Raw genomic sequence first — 19,987 nt, forward strand, 5'->3', positions numbered from 1 at the left:
AGTGAAACGTTCTCTCAAACCTGGAGAACACATGTCTGCTATAAATAAGGTTACTATGAGAAGGGATTTTTATTTATTTATTTATTTATTTTTTACCTGCTCATTAATTCAGTTAAATGAAGTGGGAAAATAGGAGTCAGGGTCAACTAACCAAAATCAGCAGGAAAAAGAACAAAAATACCCCTTTAAAGCATTTCATGTGATTCTGCACACATGCAGCATGACTGCCAGCCACTGCTGTGGGAGTGGCTCCGACCTTTTGGCTTGCAAGGGGTTAATGTTTGTGGCATGCTGCTTGTCATCTGTTAGACTGAAATTACTGAGAGTATGGCTGTGTGTGGGGTGGGGAGAAAGAGAATTTGAACAATTTTTATATTAAAGATCTTCCCAATGTTTTTGGGAAATCCATTATTTCTAGTAAGTGGGCTAAAGACGATGGCTATTAAAACAATAATACTTTTTTTTTTTTTTATATTATCCCACAACTGGTCATAGAATTAAACAGGATACCTACATAGGCCTGTTCTGTGAAAGCTGAATTGTTCCTTAAGCCAACCAGTGAGCCCACCTCATGCGATCCCACCCTCTCCAGCAGAAACTAGTGCGCAGTGTCTCCTGAGTGCAAGTACACGTAGCGTAGCAGCAAAAAGCAGGCCACTAAAATGAATAAGGGAAACCCGCGATTCACAAATCCAATAGCCCTCTCCGTCGCTGTTGCTTACTCATCTGTTAAAAATTGGAGAGAGCTGGAAAGTTTTTTTTTTTAGGAGAGGACTTTTGCCGATGCCCTGCTGCTCTGTCAGTGGTACACACACTGCAGGCCGTGGCGTTCCCTATTGCCTTCCAGGTCATTGGGTAGCCACAGTGGGGGACCCGCCCCTGAGCCTCATGACAAGCTTCTGATTCGCAGCTGGATCCGTAACTGGGTATCATAGGAAATGAGTCAGTAAAATATCACTGGGCTGAAGAGCGTGAAAAATTGTCATGATATCATTTGTAAATGCCAGTCGTGGGTGAACTCAGCCTAAATAATGAAGGGGCCTTTCTCCAAAACTCTCCTGATACATTGCGACTGAGTTGTCTGCGAACGCAAGGAGGCAACATTGAAACAAGGGTTCACGTTAGTTTCTGGTATGAACAGCTTGAAGCCCCACTGTGGCTCCACTGTATTTCAAGCATACGTTATATACAATCTTACTAATATTACTAATTGCCAATCTTAGTAATATTCAAGTTTCTGTGAATTTAATATATTAAGTATCTACTAACCCCTCAAATTGGAACTAATTTCAGGTACTAAAAAACACACACGTACTAATGTAATATTCCAGTATAAACAGATTAACATAATATCTGGCATTAATATTTAAGGTTATTTAAAAAATGAAGAAAACCTTTAACTTTAAAATAACAACAAACAGTTTTCAAAAGAAGAAAATGTGTGAGGGGGTTCAAGCAAAGGCAATAATAATTCTTTTAATGTTATTTTTTAATTTATTTTCTGACATGTCATGCTAATGTACAACTGGAGTTACTCCCTCTCTCTCATTTGGGAGACACTAGAGTTGAATATCACAGCCATGTAAATCTAATCAATTATACAGTCTTACAGATAAAATATTGGTAAATGAAAACACATTTTCAAAAAGTCACAGTATAATGAGAAATTTAAATTGGAAAAAGAAACCATTTGTTTATTGGAATTACCAGAATGAGGTGATGACTTGCCATCCCTCAATTTTGTCATCCTTTCATATTTCTTTAATCTTTAGGCCCCAGCCCTGGTACTATTTCAAGATTTTTAACGAAGCCAGACATCAGAGGCCTCAATTCCTGGTGATACATTGTCCGTGTGTATCAGAGGGAATTGTGTAGAAGTAGAAGGAAAAGAACAAAACAGGTATCCGTATATCCAAATTGACCATTAGCTTTTCGAAGGGACCTTTACATGCTTTCCCTGTTTCAGGCTGCCCTATCAGAAGTCTAGTAGACATGCTAGCGTATGAAGATCGAAGGAAACTGCACAGATCCCGAGCCACTGTATGCAGAACTGAGTGATTTTCATCACTTTGGCTCCACGAAACTCTGTCTTCTTTCTGAGGCCCAGTGGTTCCTAGGGGAAACAAGAACAGAAGGCGAACATCTTGCTGTGATCCAAAGAAACTGTGCCAGAAGCTATCAAAACAGGATTAGCAGGCAACAATTGTGTTTAATGAAGGTATGAACAAATAAAAGGTAAGTAACTCATGAGTGGAATGCAGCATGTCTATTGTTTTGCATCTATACTACACCTGTTGTTTAAAAGTACTATATTACAGAGCATCTTAAAAGTGCCCGAGTGCATCATTGCATAGACACCCAGAGCCCTACATGATGTTATTATTGTTATTCTTATCATTTTGTGCCACATGTGTGATGTGGTCAGAAAAGGTGAAGGGAAAGTAAGAAAAGCCAGGATATTGAGGGAAGGGCTCATCATTGGTGAGAACTATGCAGTTACACATTGTGAAATAAGGCTGTTTTAGCTGGTGCTACTACTGTCATGTAAGCAGCAGTGGAACACAGCAGGTCTCATCTGAGCCTACTGCTCTCATTGCTACCCACAAACGCTCAGACATTTATTTCAGGGAATTGGCCTGTAATGTAAGCAGGACCGATTTGACTGAATGGCTGTTCCCCAAGACTATATCATTTATCACTGGGGCAGCTGGTTCCCATGTCCTGGGTTAAAGTGTTACAAAATACCACAATTATACATCTGGAACGGCTAAATAGTCTTTTAGAATTTTACAATAACTGTGTCCCAGATAGTTTCTTGCCACGCCGTTATATTTAAGTTAAAAATATCAACCTTTCAAAATGTGCATAGCACAATACAGCTAATGAAATGTCAAAAAAGAAATGGCCCAGGATCCCATATTTGATAGTAGCCTATTCAAATATTGATGGGCTGTTTTTCCGCCCGGCACTCTCGTGGATCTTACCGAGTGTCCCCTCTCATGCGATTCTTGACGCACACGGTTAATACACAACCGGGCTACCGGTTTTTGAATCCTGCCATTTGGAGTGAATCCCCCGCTGACTTAATCATCGCAAATATTGCGTGTCATTTGTTAGCCATACACGGACGTGGCCGATGGTAGGAGCGGTAATTCGCCTCTGCTGTGCGCGGGTTCCTGGAGTGATAGTGTCACTGCGTTCCTCGCTCTTACTGTCCTGCCTGCCCGTACAAATGACAATGAAGCTCACCATGCAGGGGATATTTATGGAAATATACTTATGATATACTTATGATATACCTATGACTATGGCGACTATGTAGACTGTAGGAAACGAGACAAGGGGGAATTAGTCATGGTTAAAATAGTGATGTGATTTACATGAATGTTTTACATTAAAGAATGACATAACATGTAAAATGATTACAAGTGAATGTTGGGTTATAGCTTTAAATTATCAATGGGACGTCTCGCAACGCCCCTCTGGTCCCGTCCAATCAGAAGTCTTCAAATGTATACGAGCCGACGTAGGCAACCAATGGAAATGTGCTATGAGACGACCGTGGGAACATGGCGCTCCACATATTCCGAGCTTGCAGGAAGGATTCTGTACTGTAAGTTTTAAATGCCTCTCAGACTATTCTTGGTCCTCTTTAGACGTTCATCCCGTGACACGTATTTGCTTTAACGCATGCGAATGCGTTTGTTTCTCTGCTTACCAAGACACGCAAGAAAACCCCCCAAACCCCAACGACAATAAAGGTGACAAAACCATGTAGCATTTGTGCTAAGTAGTGTTGTTTAGCAATGTGCGTTTTTGCAATATGCCTTTTTCCAAGATCGCCTTCTGCGTTGTAAAAATACACTCTTCTGGTGAAAGAGTCTGGGAACACGTTCTGCTTGGAAAGCCATGCCGAGCCATGACTGTCGTATGAAATGTCTGTGACTGCAGTCAAAAGGGAGCACTCATACTGCTCCCATCACCGTGTGTGTGTGTTTTAGTTATCGTTATCCTCTGCCGAGCTAGTGTATAAGGTTTTCGAGGGAATATTGTTAAATTCACACAATCCAGTCAGGCTTTTGATATTGTTTGTGTTTTACCTCAAATGTATGATCGTTCAAAAATGACATAGTAGACTAGGTAGCGTATTTACCGATTACAAATTGTACCCCTTTGTATGTCAGAGCAGTAGATGCTCACTGTCTACAAATATAGAAAAAAAGCTACCATTTAGCTTTTTAATGCAGATCATTTGCCCGGGTCTGTTGATGGTATCCGTATGGGAATTGTCAGAATGGTTTTATTGGTATTGGTTTATTGTCAGTAAATAGTTCATTTCTGTCTTCTGTCAGCTATTGCTTTTTACTCTGTATTGAGACTAAATAATTACATCTAATCAGGCATTTTGCAGTTATGATGACATTTAAAAATAAATTATGTTTAAGTTAAAAGGCAGCAAAAAGAGGAACGCATTTTAACTTAAATTACATTTTAAATCATATTATTTTGTCAAAAGGGTTAAATAGCAGTGCTATTTAGCAGGTGCTGATGTGGCTTATTGACAGAATGTACACCCCTGCTAAGTCTGTGGCCTGCTGCTCTGATTTCCTTCTGCACCGTAGGTTGTTTGGCATGCTTATGGTCATGCCCCATTTTCACACTGAAGTTTGATTAAGCTTGTGCGACTGCCTCTAAAGTCAGCGTGAAATCTTTAGACTCTACTTTTTTATTATTTAAATAGCTTGTCAACGGTTGACTCGACATTTTATGCTATTTTACATTTTTGCTACCAAAACATTTATTTGAACTAGGCATTTCTTCCTCTGCACACAATTTGTTCCTTTTCCATCAGTTCTATATTCGCTATAACACTGCCGTCTGTATTATAAATCGAGGGAAGAAACTGATTTGTTATTTTTAGTGTTCTTAGTATTTTGTATGTTTTGATTGTTGCTTAAAAGAAAGTTTCCCAACAGAGGTATACCAGCCACAAAGGTCGGAGGTCTCTAACTCCTGACCAGGGGGCACGTTAGAGAATGGAACAAGGAAAGACAAAAAAGTGAGAAGTTTCAGATCACTTAGGTTTGCCAATCGAGCTGTGAAACAGATAAACTTAAATAAACAGGGAGCACAGGAGCAAAAACATTCTCGTCTTTTTTTTTTTTTTTTGAGTCGACAAACAACCCGTCAGAATGTCCCGCTTCAATTAAGCAGTACAGTAATCTGTAAGAATGGTAGGCTATGTCTGCACATGATTTGCCTTGAGAGACTTTAATGAGGAACTTCTAACAGTTTAAATGTCAATTACAAAGAAAGCAAGGTTTTAAGGTCCCGGCAGTCCGCCCCTATTGGTCATTGGGATTGTGGTGCCAGGTGGCTTTAATCTGAGGCAGATGAATTTCCAGAGGCGTTTCGCTGATGGCATTGAAAATCTACAGCATGACACGACAGTCACGCTAGGGCCCGTCACGCCAGGCTCCGTCAAATTTGCAGGTCGCGTGTGAGGTTGAAGCATGCGTGGTGACAGTTTCAGAGCCCGAGGTTTTCCAAGGCACTGCCTTGAAGGTGTGTTTAGCTGCGTTAATTAAAGCCACCAATTCCTCATTGTCTGGAAGATTAAGTCATTTGCTTGTCTCTTCTTAGAGAGGACATATGAACTCATTAACAGAAAGTGTTGTGTATTTTTAACAGTTTTCTTTCCTGCTTTTTATCCCCTCATTTGTTTAATTTAATTTTTTTTAATGACTTGGCTAAGCTTGTCAGTTACCATGTGGCTGACAGCACAACTGCGTTCCTCTCCAGATTATATGATTTTACGGTGAGTTTCTCAGGAAGTGCTTGTAAGGGCACATGCTTTATGGACAACCGACAGTCTTGTCTTATACTTGCGGGCTGTGGCATGTCACCAACACCTGCACGGCAGATATGCAGAAGCATCCCAGAGAAAACACAGGGTGCTATGAACTCTGCAAGTGATGAACGTGGCCTCGAGCTTTTCAATTACATTGGTGAGGCCTGGATGTTAACGGGCAGCTTCCTCTTTTGAGGGCTGCCAAAGCTTTATAGCACAGGTTATAAAACCCTGAGGTATAATGTGCTACTATAACTTTTTCAATTAGGAGCAACTGTGCACAGGTCTGTAGATACGTGGCAGGGATGGTAAGCAATTTTAGGGAGGCATTTAGCATAAATTGAAGGGGAATTTTCAAATAGCCTCAGTTAATGAACTATTTAGGAAGCTATGTGAATTTGTCTGTTCGTATGCGCCCTTCTGAAATCCAGAAGGTCTGTTCTGTTTTGAGACCCATTTTGTATAATAACAGGATTTTAGTAAGCTGCACAAGGCTGTCCTAATATACTCCATGCCAAGGACTGTCAGAGTTGATAATTAACATTTTCATTTTGAACGAGTGACCCTGCTTGAACAGCACCTGAAGTTGTACTTGGCACAAAAACTCCACCCTCCATTGTGGCTACAAGAGAAATTCAGCTAAACGTCTGCACTTCTGATACTCATAATGCATGGAATGACTGTGAAGTTTGAAAACGGCGTTCTCTGCGAAGGGCAGTTTTAAATATACAAAACCGACGGCCCCGCCCATCTGGTTCAGGCGTGGCAAGCCTGTCTGCAAACAAATGAGCGCTGAGCAAACAGCACCATGCTGACAGGTCATTTCCACGTTAAATTGTGCTGGTGACCGAAGCAGAGGTGTGTGGCCTTCACACAGGTTAGGGTGAGAGCAATTTAAGCCCACCGTTAGAGAGCGCCACAGCCAGGCTCACCGGAGCAGTGGTCAGCAGCTCAGCCCGTGTCCTCGTACTTTGGTGGACTCCCGACACTCCCCGAAACTCATAGCTGAGAAACTGCTTCAGGAGGCCAGCTATGGAGCAAGTCAGGTCTTCGATGCCTTTACTACAAAACGAGGGAGGTGGTTTTTGACGCCACTTCCAGCTTTTCCCGCCGTAAAGGGTGAAAAGCTGCAGTCAAGCGTGAGGCACGTATATTTGTCTTTGCTGGCTGCACTACTCTAGAAAGCATGATGGAGAGTAAAAGCAACAACGTTCTTTCCAAAAAAAAGTTTCTTTCTGGCGCTCTCCTTTCAGAGCAGTGCATCAATAAATCGCTCTATTACCTGTTGTTGACCCTCCTAAGCCAGCCTTTGAAATTTGTTACAGAGCATTAACTTAACACATGTCGCAGAGGGAAAACAAAGAGTGGGTAACAAGATTGGGGGCCAGCTGAGTAAACTGAGTGTGAAGGGACATTGGTCCAGAGCGCCCTCTTGTTCTGAAGGGAACCGAAAAAGCCCATAAGGCTGACAGATGGAGATTTCTTGCTTCGGGTCCCCACAGACGAAGAAAAACACCGGCCCAAACAAGTGGCTAGGCCCTCGGCGCTGGGCGCTTTGATCAGCAGCGGGACTCGGCCCGAGAGAGGCACCTCCGATACGCCGTGGAGCCGCATCTGTATAAACATGGCCTGCAAGGAATGTGTGAACAATGCAACAAAAGAATCCTGTTCTAAAGCCGGACAGCTGGCCAGGGCAAGAAATGTGTGGCTAGACGGATCATGGGATCCAGTTTAAATTAATAGTGTTCGGAAGAGGGTTTTTCTTTAAAAAAAAGAAAAAAGAAAGATACTGTTTTTTCTGTAATGCAATAGTTAGCAAAAATACTCAATTTTATCATAAAATAAATAAATTAATAATCTTTTTCATTTTTGCTGTATTATGAAAACAGTACATTAACATATTTACATGAAGTGTGATTTATTAGTTTTCCATTGTTTAGTCCTAAGACGGCGCAAGCAAGCTAATTATTAAAAAGCTAAAAAGAAAACGGGCTTGTGGAAGGCGCAGAGCTTCTTCCTGCAATGGGCCTAATTGGATTTCAGCCTGTTCGGTTTGTTGGCTCGCTACATGGCGTACCATGCGTAGCCCATCATCCGGAGGGCCGAGCTGTGTGAAGGCTCTCGCGGAAACCCGTCCCCGCGCGTGCCAGGAGCGCCCATGATCACCACCTGTTTTCTGTCTTATGCGTCACTCTAATGAACTTCAGCGTGTGCGGCGGCGCTTCTGAGAGCAGCGGGCTGAGGCGGCAGGAATTCTCGCTGCGTCCTCACGGGGTCAGTGTTCACAATGTTCTGCTGAACTCCGGAGCCGCAAGATGGGTGGGCATGGCGCTTGCTTTGAAGGAAATGAACTTTCAGGTTTGGAAGAGAAAATAACACCATTTTTAACACTTCTTTATGGTTTTACCTTTTAGAATTTTGAGTTCTCAATTGGAGTCATTTTAAGGAATATACGTCACTGTTTATTATGGAACTATGATGGAGAAAAAAAAAGAATTGCTGTGATTTACATTAACAAAATAAAACCTTTTTATATAGCATAGGTTGTATATAGCATAGAAGATAACAACATATTTTTAGTGCATTATCAGAAACATTAACTTCAATATAATGCTCTAAATTTTAGTCATAAGCAGTGAGTGGTGTTGAGCTTGTGATTTTTTTTCTTCACTGAAAAGCCATAAATGAATGATTATTATGGGCGTGTTGTGTATTAATAATTCTATGTATATCGATATGTTTCACTGCACGCATTTCTGAATAATCCATTTTACTGCAGCTTCACTCTGTCATTAAGGTCTACACAGCCACCTCCGATAAGCAAATTCTACATGAAAAGAAAAATCCTAAAAAAACCCCCAAAGAACTTAGAGAGAAATCAGCCACTTGCAGTGGAACATGCGATGAAACAAAATCCCCCTTAAAAAAAAAAAAGGAAAAAAAATCTTTTTTTTTTTTTTAAAGAACTTCAGCAGTAGTAATTCAGAACTTGAACAGGAGCAATGACACGAGTTCCCAGTGCAGGAGCGCATAGTTGGGTTTCCCGTCCCCATGTGTCCACAAGCCTGCTCCTGTTCCACCGGTCCTCATTAGCTTTGGAAAGTAGTGCATCTGGGTGCAGTGTTTCCCGGGGACGGGGGCCATCGGGGGTGCCGTGGTGGTAGTGTGTGTGTGATAGGTGGAGCCGCCTGTCACGACTTGCACTTCCTCAGTCCGGCTCTGTTTGGCTCGGGTATGGAAGTGGTGTCCGCTTTAATTTACGGCCGGGCACGCGATCTACTGCGGCGGGGGTTGCAAAGTGCTTTGCACTTTTAAAACACCACTTGTACTTTGTGTAAATGCTTTGTAATGTTGCTAGTGGTTCGAGGCTGTGTGTCTGCTGGGTTGCATGTGCACTTCCTGCAGATACAGCCCAGCCTCTGGCTCCCAGAGCAACACGCGCATGGAGGATTTCATATGTGATTGAATGTTCATTTTATTGAAGCTCTCAAATGCTGGATTTATATTACTGGGCTTTTCTTATCATAATAGCTTTTTGGTGCTCGGGGTATTTCCTATTAGTGGAGTTGACAGGGTTCTTATTTGTTAGGTTTCCTTTTCCCTTTGAGTATTTAGGTGTGCTTCTGGTGAAACAGATTTTTCAAGAATGATGTTTTTGAAGACACGTGTTTTGGATATGAACTGCTGGTGTCTGACTTCTTATGAGTTTGTCCTGTGCCAGTTTTTTCTGGCAGAACTCCTGACTGTGCTGAATATGTACAGACCTTTGGCAAACATAACTCTATTATAGAGTATGTTTTTACTAACAAACAAAAATTAACCTTGACCATTGGAATGATTTCGTTTGTGGAAATGTTTTCTATGAATCATACAATACTTTCTGGGTGATTAGACATGATTAAACATGTCACTGTTTACTTTGTAGAACACAGCTTTTTGTGCACGCAGCACTGACATAATAGTGGCGAAGTATTATCCTAGTAAGCCAGCTTTTTTTGGTTGGTTGTTTATATTTTCAAGGCATACCCTAACCTGAGGTGTTTAACTGTACACTCTTCTGTGGCTACTCGGTTTCCTCTGTTTCAGTAAGAGTGTTTTAGGACTGTGGTGACCTTGAAAACCCTCCTTATTGTGGAAATCTCTAAATTTCTTCCCTACTTTCCTTTAATTTTTTTTCCCCCTGCCAGTACCTTGCCCATATTTGCCATGGCTTTAAGAGTGAGACTGGACCAGAGCTAGCAGCTTTATACCCTGTAACCTTTCTCAGATCTCAAGGTCATAGATTTTCTCTGTTGCTCTTTTAAGCTCTCTAGGATCAGCTCCCAAACACAAACAAGGCCTGGTGTACTCTGGCTCCGCCTCCCCCACGTACCACCTGGATCTCCCCCGCTCAGAATGGTTGCTCACAATGGCCCCGCCTCATGTGGATGTCCTATCAGCGAGCGCGAGGTGACTGGGGGCACGCGTTTGCTGCGGAAGCCAAGCAGGCGAGTCAGGCTGTTTGCTTTGTCCCCTTAATGGGGTGTGTGATGGGCCCCTGGTCACATCACTCCGAGCACTGGCCTGTTGGTGCTGCAGCTCATTAGAACCAGGCCATGGTCCCGCCACATGCACACGAGCACAACCCAGCCGAGGAGGTCTCCCTCCTGCTCCCCACCCTGTCTCACTGACACACACACACACACACACACATATACACACACACACACACACACACACACATACATACACAGAAATCTCTGTACTCCAAGGACAGGTGTCTGTGTCCACATCACTCATCCTAATGATGCATGTGCCTTTTCGTGTTAGTCAGCCAGTAAGTTGGTTACAGTGAGAGGTTTAGGGTCTCCCCCTCCTCCACCTCTCCACACATAATGTTTGTTTGGTGAAGTTTTGTTTGTTTATTGTTTCCAGATGGCCACCCTCAACTTTGCCTGCGTGGCTTTCCAGTTCCCAGCGAGTGTTTTATAGTCTTGGCTCCAGCGCTTATCCTGTTTCCTAGCCCCTGCTTTATGACGGGTCCGTTTTCCTCCAAACCGGGAACAACTGTCAGAAGCTGTCTGCACTCTTCTGGAGTGAAAAGAAGCATCTAATCATTGTTTTGACGCCATGAAGTTTTAGCCGAGGTCTAAGGGTCACTAGCGAGGTGAGCGTCCCCGAGGCTCCGTTCCGCTCACGTTATTCCCGTATCAGGCCCCAGCCAAAGGCCTTTGTTCATGGAGGTGCAATGAAATGGGGGGCTTTTGTTACGAGGGAGGACTGATGAGGCTGGGAACCTTTTTGCATGCTTGCGTCTGGGCACCATTAAGCGCACGTCACTTATTTACAGGAAAAGGGCAGGTCTGTGCCGGCTGTAAAGGCAGGGGCAGACGGCCTTACTCATCGGATGCGGTTAAGGGCAGAGTGCTCCCGGCTTTGTTAAGCCCTCCGCTCCTTTAATAGGGCCCTTTTATTTTTCGCCCCTCGACGGCATTCCAATTCCCTTAATCTCATTTCGGCGGGTGACTTAACCCAGCGAGACCGGGCCATCGGGCCGTTGGCCAAAACCAAACGGGGTGGCTCGGTCCTGGGTCAAAGGCGCTGCCGCCGTCGGGAACCGAGACCGGCGTCCTCCACGTTGGCCCCTCAGGAAGGCTCCCACCTATGCCTGGTCGGGGCGGAGAGACAAGAAACGAAGCCTCGTTTTCTCTGGTGCCATCGAGCTCACCCTGCATCACCTTCGGTCACAGGATCGCTGGCGTGTTGCTAAGGAGCCAGGACAGCCGAGCCACGATCAGGGAGTGGACCTCGGCGCCGTCCTGGCCCTGACCCTGGGCTGCCACGTGTCGGTGACGTGGCCTTCATTGGCATCAGGTTTACAGTGTATATGCCAAAATGGTAACAGATGATTTGGAACTTGTCAGGTGTACTTGACGCTGTTAACAGCTGGTGGCTCAGTGCTTCACTCATCACGCAAATGAAGGTTAGAGGTCATTAAGCACTTAGGTCTGTAAGCTCACGACAGCAAAATTAAACCGCAGTTGTGAGATGATAAAGCTTTAAGATCTTCTCAACTAGAAAAAGTTTAAGGTGCTGAATTTCCATTTTGACCAATTTGCATGTGTCTCCTTTTCTTTGATTCATTTTGTCATGCAGTGCCAGAATTCTCTTTTGATCACAGACCTGTTCAGTCTAGACAAAACCGCTTCATGTGGAAGGTTAGAATCTTTGAGCTTTTAAAGTCAAAGTGAAGCCTTAGATATATCTGACAGCCTAATGTCTAAGCCCAGCAGTACCTTATACTATCCAGAGTAAGATCACTGGGGAGTGAGTGCAAAATTCTGTTGTGGCACAGATTGGTAGGGGCGGCGTCTAGTAGCTGAAGGTTGACTCATGTGTAGGAGGTCACGTGATGAAGAGAAAGAAATTAAATAATTCTGTGCTATTGCTTTCATAATGTGATGGCAATTAGCCTGAAGCTATACGTGCGTGGTGTGTGATTTTGTGAATGTTAACCAGGTCTGGTGTATAAGTATATGATTTTATTGCCGGCTCCGTTTTGTTTCATGAACAACGTGGAGGCACTGTGATGCTCATTTGAAAGCATGTTTAATTGATGCACAGAATGCAGAGATCCATCTGGGGAAATGCTGTTTAGATCAAACGGCCCCTTTTCAAATAGTTTACTTCTAGACTAATTATCAGCTAATGGCTGATGTGCCAGCAAACAACTAGACTAATTAGGCCTATTCTCTGATGCTGCTTTTGCGAGAGCACAAAGTGAATTATTTTAACACCTTTGTAAATGTCCCCAGTAGAGCATTTTTTAAAAATCTAAACCAGCCACAGCTGGTACGTTTTTTTGGGGATTTTTTGGGGGTTTTTTGCAAGAGCTTTCTCATACATATTTACATTTTTGCAGGCTTTCCAAATCAGGTTTGTCAACTGTAGAACCATTTTTGGGTGGCTTGTAATATTTTGCTTATCTACTGGAAAAATTTTATGACACTTTCTCCATATTACAGCGCACACCTGATATGGGAAGAGCCTGGCTAAACGCAGCTGCCTGAGGCTGTTTTCCGTGCTTATGCCGTTTTGAAAGGGCATGGAAGGAATGGTTTGTTTTGCTAAAAGGGTCCTCCAAAAGGTTGAACTTTTCCGGCAGAGTCCTACACATGGCTTTTGGAGCTACCGGTTTCTATTACTGTCGTCGGTGTGAATTTCAGTTCACCCGGCAGGAAGGGCTGCAATTATGAAGATGTGAGGGCTTCAAGCGGGGTCATTGGAAAGTGACGACCCAGGAACAGGAATAAAGTCTCTGCATGCCTGGCCACTACAGGGCCTTTCTCGTTAATTCTGTTGCTGGCTCATCCCCGCCAAACCCAGTTTGTCCAGTTGTCGCTGCTATGATCCGTCCATCCCACGATGGGCCCGTCACACGACATGCAGATTAAGGCAACCGGATGCAAAATATGAAATGGAATAAAATAACGACTGGGGGCCTTTCTTCTGTGTTTGATGGTTTTTTTGGAATTCCCTCCCCAGGTCATGCTCGCCCACGCCGGCCACCCATTCGATGCAGTTTGATGTTTTGTCCGATATTTGTTCCCATTTAGGGGCCCTCTGTCGTGTTCGCCCGGCTGGGCCATCTGAGGCCCGGGCATGGCTGGAGCACCGCTGGTAGCCTGCCCACAGACACATCGCCATGCCTGTTAGGCCTGGGCCGCAGCCGTGCGCTCCTCCCCGACGGCTATTGTTTACCCTCGCGGGCCCCAGCTGTTGCGAGAGGTGATAGCCACGCTCCCTGTGCCGAACCCCCAAAAACCTCAGGCTCCGCGCTGTTGCACCCCAAACACCAAATAGGCGCATTAGACACACCACATTAAGAGGCTGCTGGTCTGGAGGTGGGTGCATGTCCCTCAGGGCCTTGCTCTTCTGCCTCTTCACACCTCAGCACCCTCCTGGAAACACACACACACAATCACGCTCGCTCTGTCTGGACAGATCAGGGGGCATGACTCTGTGAAAAGCTTAGGCTCAACGCTTTGTAATGCGCCTTTCACCACTCCACCCTCCTCCCTCACCCTGCCTTGCCTCCATTCACACAACAGTACAACAGTCTCACGATTTAGATATTCTGCCTTGGGTTGCCATCGCGGTCATTGTTGAGATTTTTTTTTAACCCTGTGACTGCTGGCACTGGGTCTGATGTGCCGCGTTGCCGCCTTTGTGAGCCCCTCCGTTTCCCCACTATCCAACTCCCTCTGTGCCTGTGGAAGTGTATGCCCAACCCCAGCTCTGAGAAAATACCCACAAGGCCAGTCACACCATATGCAGCATTGCCCCCCCCCCCCCCCCCGCCCCCCTTCTTTTTTTAATATTATGCTGGCTCTGAATCACAACACAGCAGGGTATTCCTAAACACGTAAACGAATTCACAGCTAAATGCTCCTATACGCAGGACAGTGCCACTGCCTAAGGGGGAGTGGGCTCTCTTGCTAGCAGCTGAACCGGGCCTTGCTGTGGACACAGCAGAAAGAAGAGAGACATGGGGGGAAAAATGGAAGCGCGAATAAGTGTTAGCATTAGCAAACAGTTAGGGAAATCTCCACCATATGGATCCAGTGGCTCCTCATACAGCTACTGCTTCAGTTTGGAATAGGTGGATTAATGAATGAGCTGAAACGCTAACAAAACCACCCAACTGGACTTTTGGCTATGTGGATTTTTTTTTAAAAATGCGGTCATAGCCCAGGGAGCGCGGCTGATTGGATCAATAATGCAACCCTGGGACCAGGGACAGGTTGACCCACACCCTGCTTAATGAAAGCAATGGTGGCGTTTCTGCTCTTGTAATGAACTTTACCATGAACGTACTTGAGCATGACTTTGTCTCGGAGCAGTGCAAATGGAATTGCCCCCTGATGGTTTGGAATGCACCCAGCTGGCCTTTAAAAGGTGATAATTGGAAAATACAGGATACAGCTATAGTCAGAGAAGGGACTTCGTGTTCCACTGATTTAACCAGTGCATGCGTGATATGGGGCTATTCTGAGTTTGCCTTAAAAAGCTCTCAATTTTTGATTTCAGTTTGCTTTTGGTGGGAGCCAATCACTTTCCAGGGTGGTACATTGGGGGGGGGGGGGGGGTGCCCTACAAATGTAGAATCCTTAGTGACTTATACACACTAGAACATCTTCGTACATATGTTCAGCTTTGTGAATAAAGAATGAAGAAACATTGATATGATGCTGTTATACTACAAGCGTTCCCCTAAGAATGATGCACTCTACTCCCATTTTCTACTTAACCCAAATCTGAATATGGAGGGATGGGGTAGAACTAATCCCATTCAATGGCAGTCTTATCGGAAGTTCTTCGTTTTGAGCTCCGAGCTTACGTGCCTCTCTGTGGCCAGGAGAGCCTGGACAAAAGACGTGAGCTTCAAAACCTCACCCCTCTCCTTCGCTCTTCTCCTCTCTTCCACTCCTCCCTTCTTCTCCCCTCTCCTCCCCTCTCTTCTCTTTATTGTAGTCTTATAGCAGCGCATTAAGCCAGATGTGTTATTCCACCACCTCGGAGGAAGGAAGTCTTGAATCCTGGGATTTGGAGAAACCTTGGACCCTCGCAGGTCTAAATTGAAACCATTTCTGTGCTTCTCTTTTAACCCTGCGTAAGCAGGAGCAGGCAGCCTTCATTAGAGAACCTTGGCAGGGAGACCCTGCCTGTGCTACCGGTGAGCCCCAGCCCACAGCTGCAATGCGAGCCAAAGCTGTGATTCATAGCACGATCACAGCCGTGTCTGTTTGCGGAAAGCATTCGGAATTGCGGGCGAGCGCACAGATAAGGGTTATCACCGCTCAGCAGATATAGGCAGATTGCTCTGGTCGCGCCAAGCTCCTGCCATCCTGTTTGACCTGGGTGTCTCCAAAAAAGAAGTTTCCATCATTTGCATTTGGGGATCGTTTCTGTTCAAGCCACCGAAACACCGGACTGGACGTTGTCTAACAGCCAGCTCTGGGTTGCCGGCAGCGTTCCCATTCTAGATATGCACCTGGGGGGGGGCGCGAACATCCTGCTGCCATCCTGCGAGTCAGGGTGAAGTTGCAGCATTTCGACACCCACTGTCAGAATGCCGGGCCGCGCTGCCGCCCAGAGGCATATTGCTGGTTCACCTCTATTGCGCTGCGTGTTTTTGGAAAACATGGATTTTCTGTGTTTTTGGAAAACATGGATTTTCCGTGTTTTTGGAAAACATGGATTTTCCGTGTTTTTGGAAAACATGGATTTTCCATGTTTTCCATGCCTGAGAGGTGACTGGAAGGGCTGGAATTCAGGAAGGAAGGGCGACAGCAGGGTGTCACCTGTCTCCACTACATCATCCCTCCTCTCCACACCCGCTCTGTACCTCCACCGCTGCACTTTCCAGCATGCTCCCTGGGCCTGCCTGGCCAGACCTCGAACTGGGAGCCTTTGTTGAGCTGATCAGCTCTGATCTTTTTAGTCGATTACTGGTCATCACAGAAGCTATAGCTTAAACAATTTATTTAGTGAGTGCTCTGTTTAGCCCCCTCTACGCCCTCTCCTTAAGCCCTCATGTTGTCCTGCTTGGTTTTCTGCTCTGTTTCTACTGATGCTCTGAAAACTGGTGTTCTGCTGGCATTTCCATTTGCATCCACCTGGCACTTTACTCCGTTCGTTAGCTAGAGATGCAAATATCACTCTCTCCTTCAGTCCCTTGCTCTCTCACTTCTTCATTCCCTCTCGGGGCTCCACCCCTTATTTGCATATTCCCTAAACCTTATTCTCCAGCATGATTTAAAGGCCCTGGAAACAGGGGCATTAAAACGGGTCTTTTGCATTAGTGGAGTGAGCGGGTCTGGATAAATGGCGGCAGGTTGTTCCTACAGAGGCTGGGGTCTGCACTCACCATGCCACAGGGCCCCGCACTGCCCTCAGGGGCAGATGAGCCGGTGAGGAATGTCAGACAGCAGGAACCGATCCCCCCAGATGTGAACGGCGGGAGAGCTCTGTGTTGTGGACCCAGGTGCTCGGTGGTAAACCCGAATCCTAAACCAACTCGGAGAATGCAGGCCATTGTCATTCCCAACGCTGGTACTTCCAGCTGTGTGCGAATTGTTGTTGATGGGGAGAAGTTACTTAAGAGAACTTGTACCATGGCTCCATGGTGCACGTGTGCACTGTGGAGTTTTTTCCCCACTGAGAGTGAATTTGTGGTGTAAATGCTAACGGCGGTGCCGATTTTTCTGTGTTCTACCTCTGAAGAGTGAGACCAAAGCCTGTTAAAGTCAGCCAGCCAGCGAAAGGCAGACTTTGTATAACTGTCTACACAATCACTCGTGTGCCTTGTTTACATGTAGGTGTGCGTTTTTCTTTCAGTTGGTAGGTGGGGTAGGTGAGAACTGGACCTGGTGGATGCTGGGAAGGTGGGTCACAGAAGTCACAAAACTCCCTGTGACGGCAAGAACTCCGGGCTCCGAGCCAGCAGTGATTGAAGCACCCGGATCAGGCTGCCGGAGAGGGAGGTCTCGCTGTTCTGATGCAGTGCTGCGTCCACGGGGTGTCTCCCTGACTCTCGCCCTCGCTGTGCCAAAACTAAAACACTGGAGAAGTCATTTGAGCCCTGGCATTATGAAGCCAGACATTAAAACGCCATCATTTCAAAGTTGTTTTTCTCTCAGTAGACCTTGTGTGGTGAACGAACGCCCCCTTCCAGCTCGGCTTGCTCGACTGGCCCTGCTATGCCGACAAGCTTCCTGCCGGCGATGACTGCAGGCCTAGTGGAAGCGTTTGTGTGAGAGGGCATGAATTCTTCCTGATCCTCTAATAGTGCTGTAAATGGCCACATCGGTGGGTTGCCCTCTGCTCACTGATGCCAGGTCAGACATATCGGTCCGCTTATGGATAGCGGAGACGGTACCTGTGGCTGTTCTGGGCACACGGCGCCTCCGGTTGGACAGTGGGTGGCATGGGTCATGTCTGGTTCCTGCACACCCGTGAAAAAGGCACCTCTTATTTGGTCCCGGCACCCACTTTCTACCCAAGCATATTTGAGTTTATTGAGGCAATTTGGACCCCCAGAAACTGGGCTACGCATGTCTCTTTTTCACTCTTTCTCCAGTGCTCTCTGTCCAACACACTCTCTCTAGCATTCTTTCTAGCACTCTCTTTCTCTAGCTCACTCTCTTTCTCTCTCGGTTTTTGTCTCACACCCTTTTTCTTTCTCTCTGATCTTCTATGCGTTGATCTGTCAGTACAGCATATTCTTTACTCTCTCCGAGACTGGACCACCACAGCCTCATCCCCTCAGTTTTTCCTGCCAGTAGGTAATCAGAACATTTTGTACACAAACATGCAGTACCAGTGCTGTACCACTGGAGGGCGAGGCACACTCACCAGGCCATTGGCTAGCAGCTCTAGAGGAAGTGTCTGGAATTTGGCTAGATGAGGCCGTATCCAAGAAGCGGAGTGCTCACTCACGTAAACATGCTGTTTGGAGCGGAAATCAGACGATTTCTGGGCAAATCCGGAGCTGTATTGCTGGGTCTGTTTTGGTATTGTACCCACGTTGCCACCCCACCCATCTGTTACTGTGGCCTTCAGCGGGTACAGTGTGGGGCCAAGAGTCTGAAATGGTGGTTTGTGTGAGTGAGTGAGTGAGTGAGTGAGTGAGTGTGTGTGTGTGTGTGTGTGTGTGTGTGTGTGTGTGTGTGTGTGTGTGTGTGTGTGTGTGAGAGTGTGAGTGTGTGTGTGTGTACTGTAAAGAGACCCTGAAGGCTATGTCTTTGCTTCATTCTAGTTCACTCTGCTCCGCTGAAAGCTGGAACCAGAGTCAGCTTGAGTCTCATTCTCCCTGCTTAGGGCCCCAGCCACCTGTGGTGCAGCTAAGCAATCCATCTTTTTCTCTCTCTCTCTCTCTTTCTTTCTTTCTCTCTCTCTCTCTCACACACACACACACTGTCTTCTCTGACATAAAGAGCTCTGACATCTTAATGTTGAAATCTTCCATCAGTGAGGTTCAGTGTGTCGTTCTTTGGATAGATTCCATAATTTTTCCAGCTTTATTTGAAAAGAACAAGACAAATCAAACCCCAGTGCCCTGAACTGGGTAAATGTTAGCGTCTGTGAAGTGTATTTGTTTGTTATTGACTCAGTATTTAAAATGCACCAAAAATAGAAAAGGTAAAGATTTGCCTAGTCATACCCAACTGTGTGCGTGTATGTGTGTGTGTGTGTGTGTGTGTGCGCGCGTGTGTGTTTCATGCGTGTGTGTGTGTGTGTGTGTGTGTGTGTGTGTTGCCACAAATTGTTTCATTTCTGCCCCCCCCCCCCCCCCCACACATACACACACCCCTTCAGGTCCCATCAGTGAGCTGGATTTTGTTTAAGTACAGCCACTGCAAAAGGACACTCAGATGCCCATATGGTAGAGAGAAAGGGAGAGAGAGGGAGAGTAACTGAGAAGGAGAGTAACCGAGAAAGAATGAAAGATCTAGAGAGATGGGGGAGAAGGAGGGAGAGATACAGATAGAGATAGAGATAGAGATAGAGAGAGAGAGAGAGAGAGAGAGAGAGAGAGAGAGAGAGAGAGAGAGAGAGAGAGAGAGAGAGAGAGAGAGAGGAGGAGGGCATGTTTGAAGCGATCTGGACTCTAGCCAGATGAGTTGTGCTTGTCTTTGACTCTATAGGGCCTGTCGAGCACAGAGGCATGACAAAGCTGTGTGCGTGCGTGCGTGCGTGTGTGTGTGTGTCAGGTATAGCTAGAGGGTAGTCGGCCTCCCAGTGGTGTCTCTTCAGTCATCAGTCAGCACTCTAAATCAGTAATCTCATACACACCCCCCACTCCAGGGCTCTGCACAGAGTAACCCCAACAACAATCCCTTTGCCCTTCCTCCTCTATCCAGCTAAAACCAACACCAACACCCTGACGCAGATCACAGTGGTGGCTAAATAACTGTCCTGCATGTTTGTCTTGGGCGAAGGCACTCGGTCAGTACATTGTGCCGAGCCCATCCCAGACAATTACCTTCTCCTGTCATTCGTCTCGGTTGGCCCATTGCACATGCCTGAATGAGTCTCCCCAAATTAGACTCGTTGATTAGAAAGTAGCCCCTCGTTGCCTTCAAGTTCGCTTAC

General features: G+C 45.8%; 1 protein-coding gene across 2 annotated transcripts in view; it reads left to right on the forward strand.

Annotated features, from left to right (window-relative positions):
• The first annotated feature begins 3,525 nt into the window (after window positions 1–3,525).
• Window positions 3,526–19,987, forward strand: part of clybl (citrate lyase beta like) — a 50,159-nt gene continuing 33,697 nt past the window's right edge. For both annotated transcript variants that reach the window (XM_027001357.3, XM_081720652.1), the window contains exon 1: window positions 3,526–3,613. In XM_027001357.3, the coding sequence (XP_026857158.2) occupies window positions 3,570–3,613 (44 nt within the window). In that variant the 5' untranslated portion in view covers window positions 3,526–3,569. The remainder of the gene's footprint in view (window positions 3,614–19,987) is intronic.

The sequence above is a fragment of the Electrophorus electricus genome, chromosome 9 (assembly GCF_041902795.1).
Source record: "Electrophorus electricus isolate QZ-2024a chromosome 9, ASM4190279v1, whole genome shotgun sequence".
In the NCBI taxonomy this organism is placed as follows: Eukaryota; Metazoa; Chordata; class Actinopteri; order Gymnotiformes; family Gymnotidae; genus Electrophorus; species Electrophorus electricus.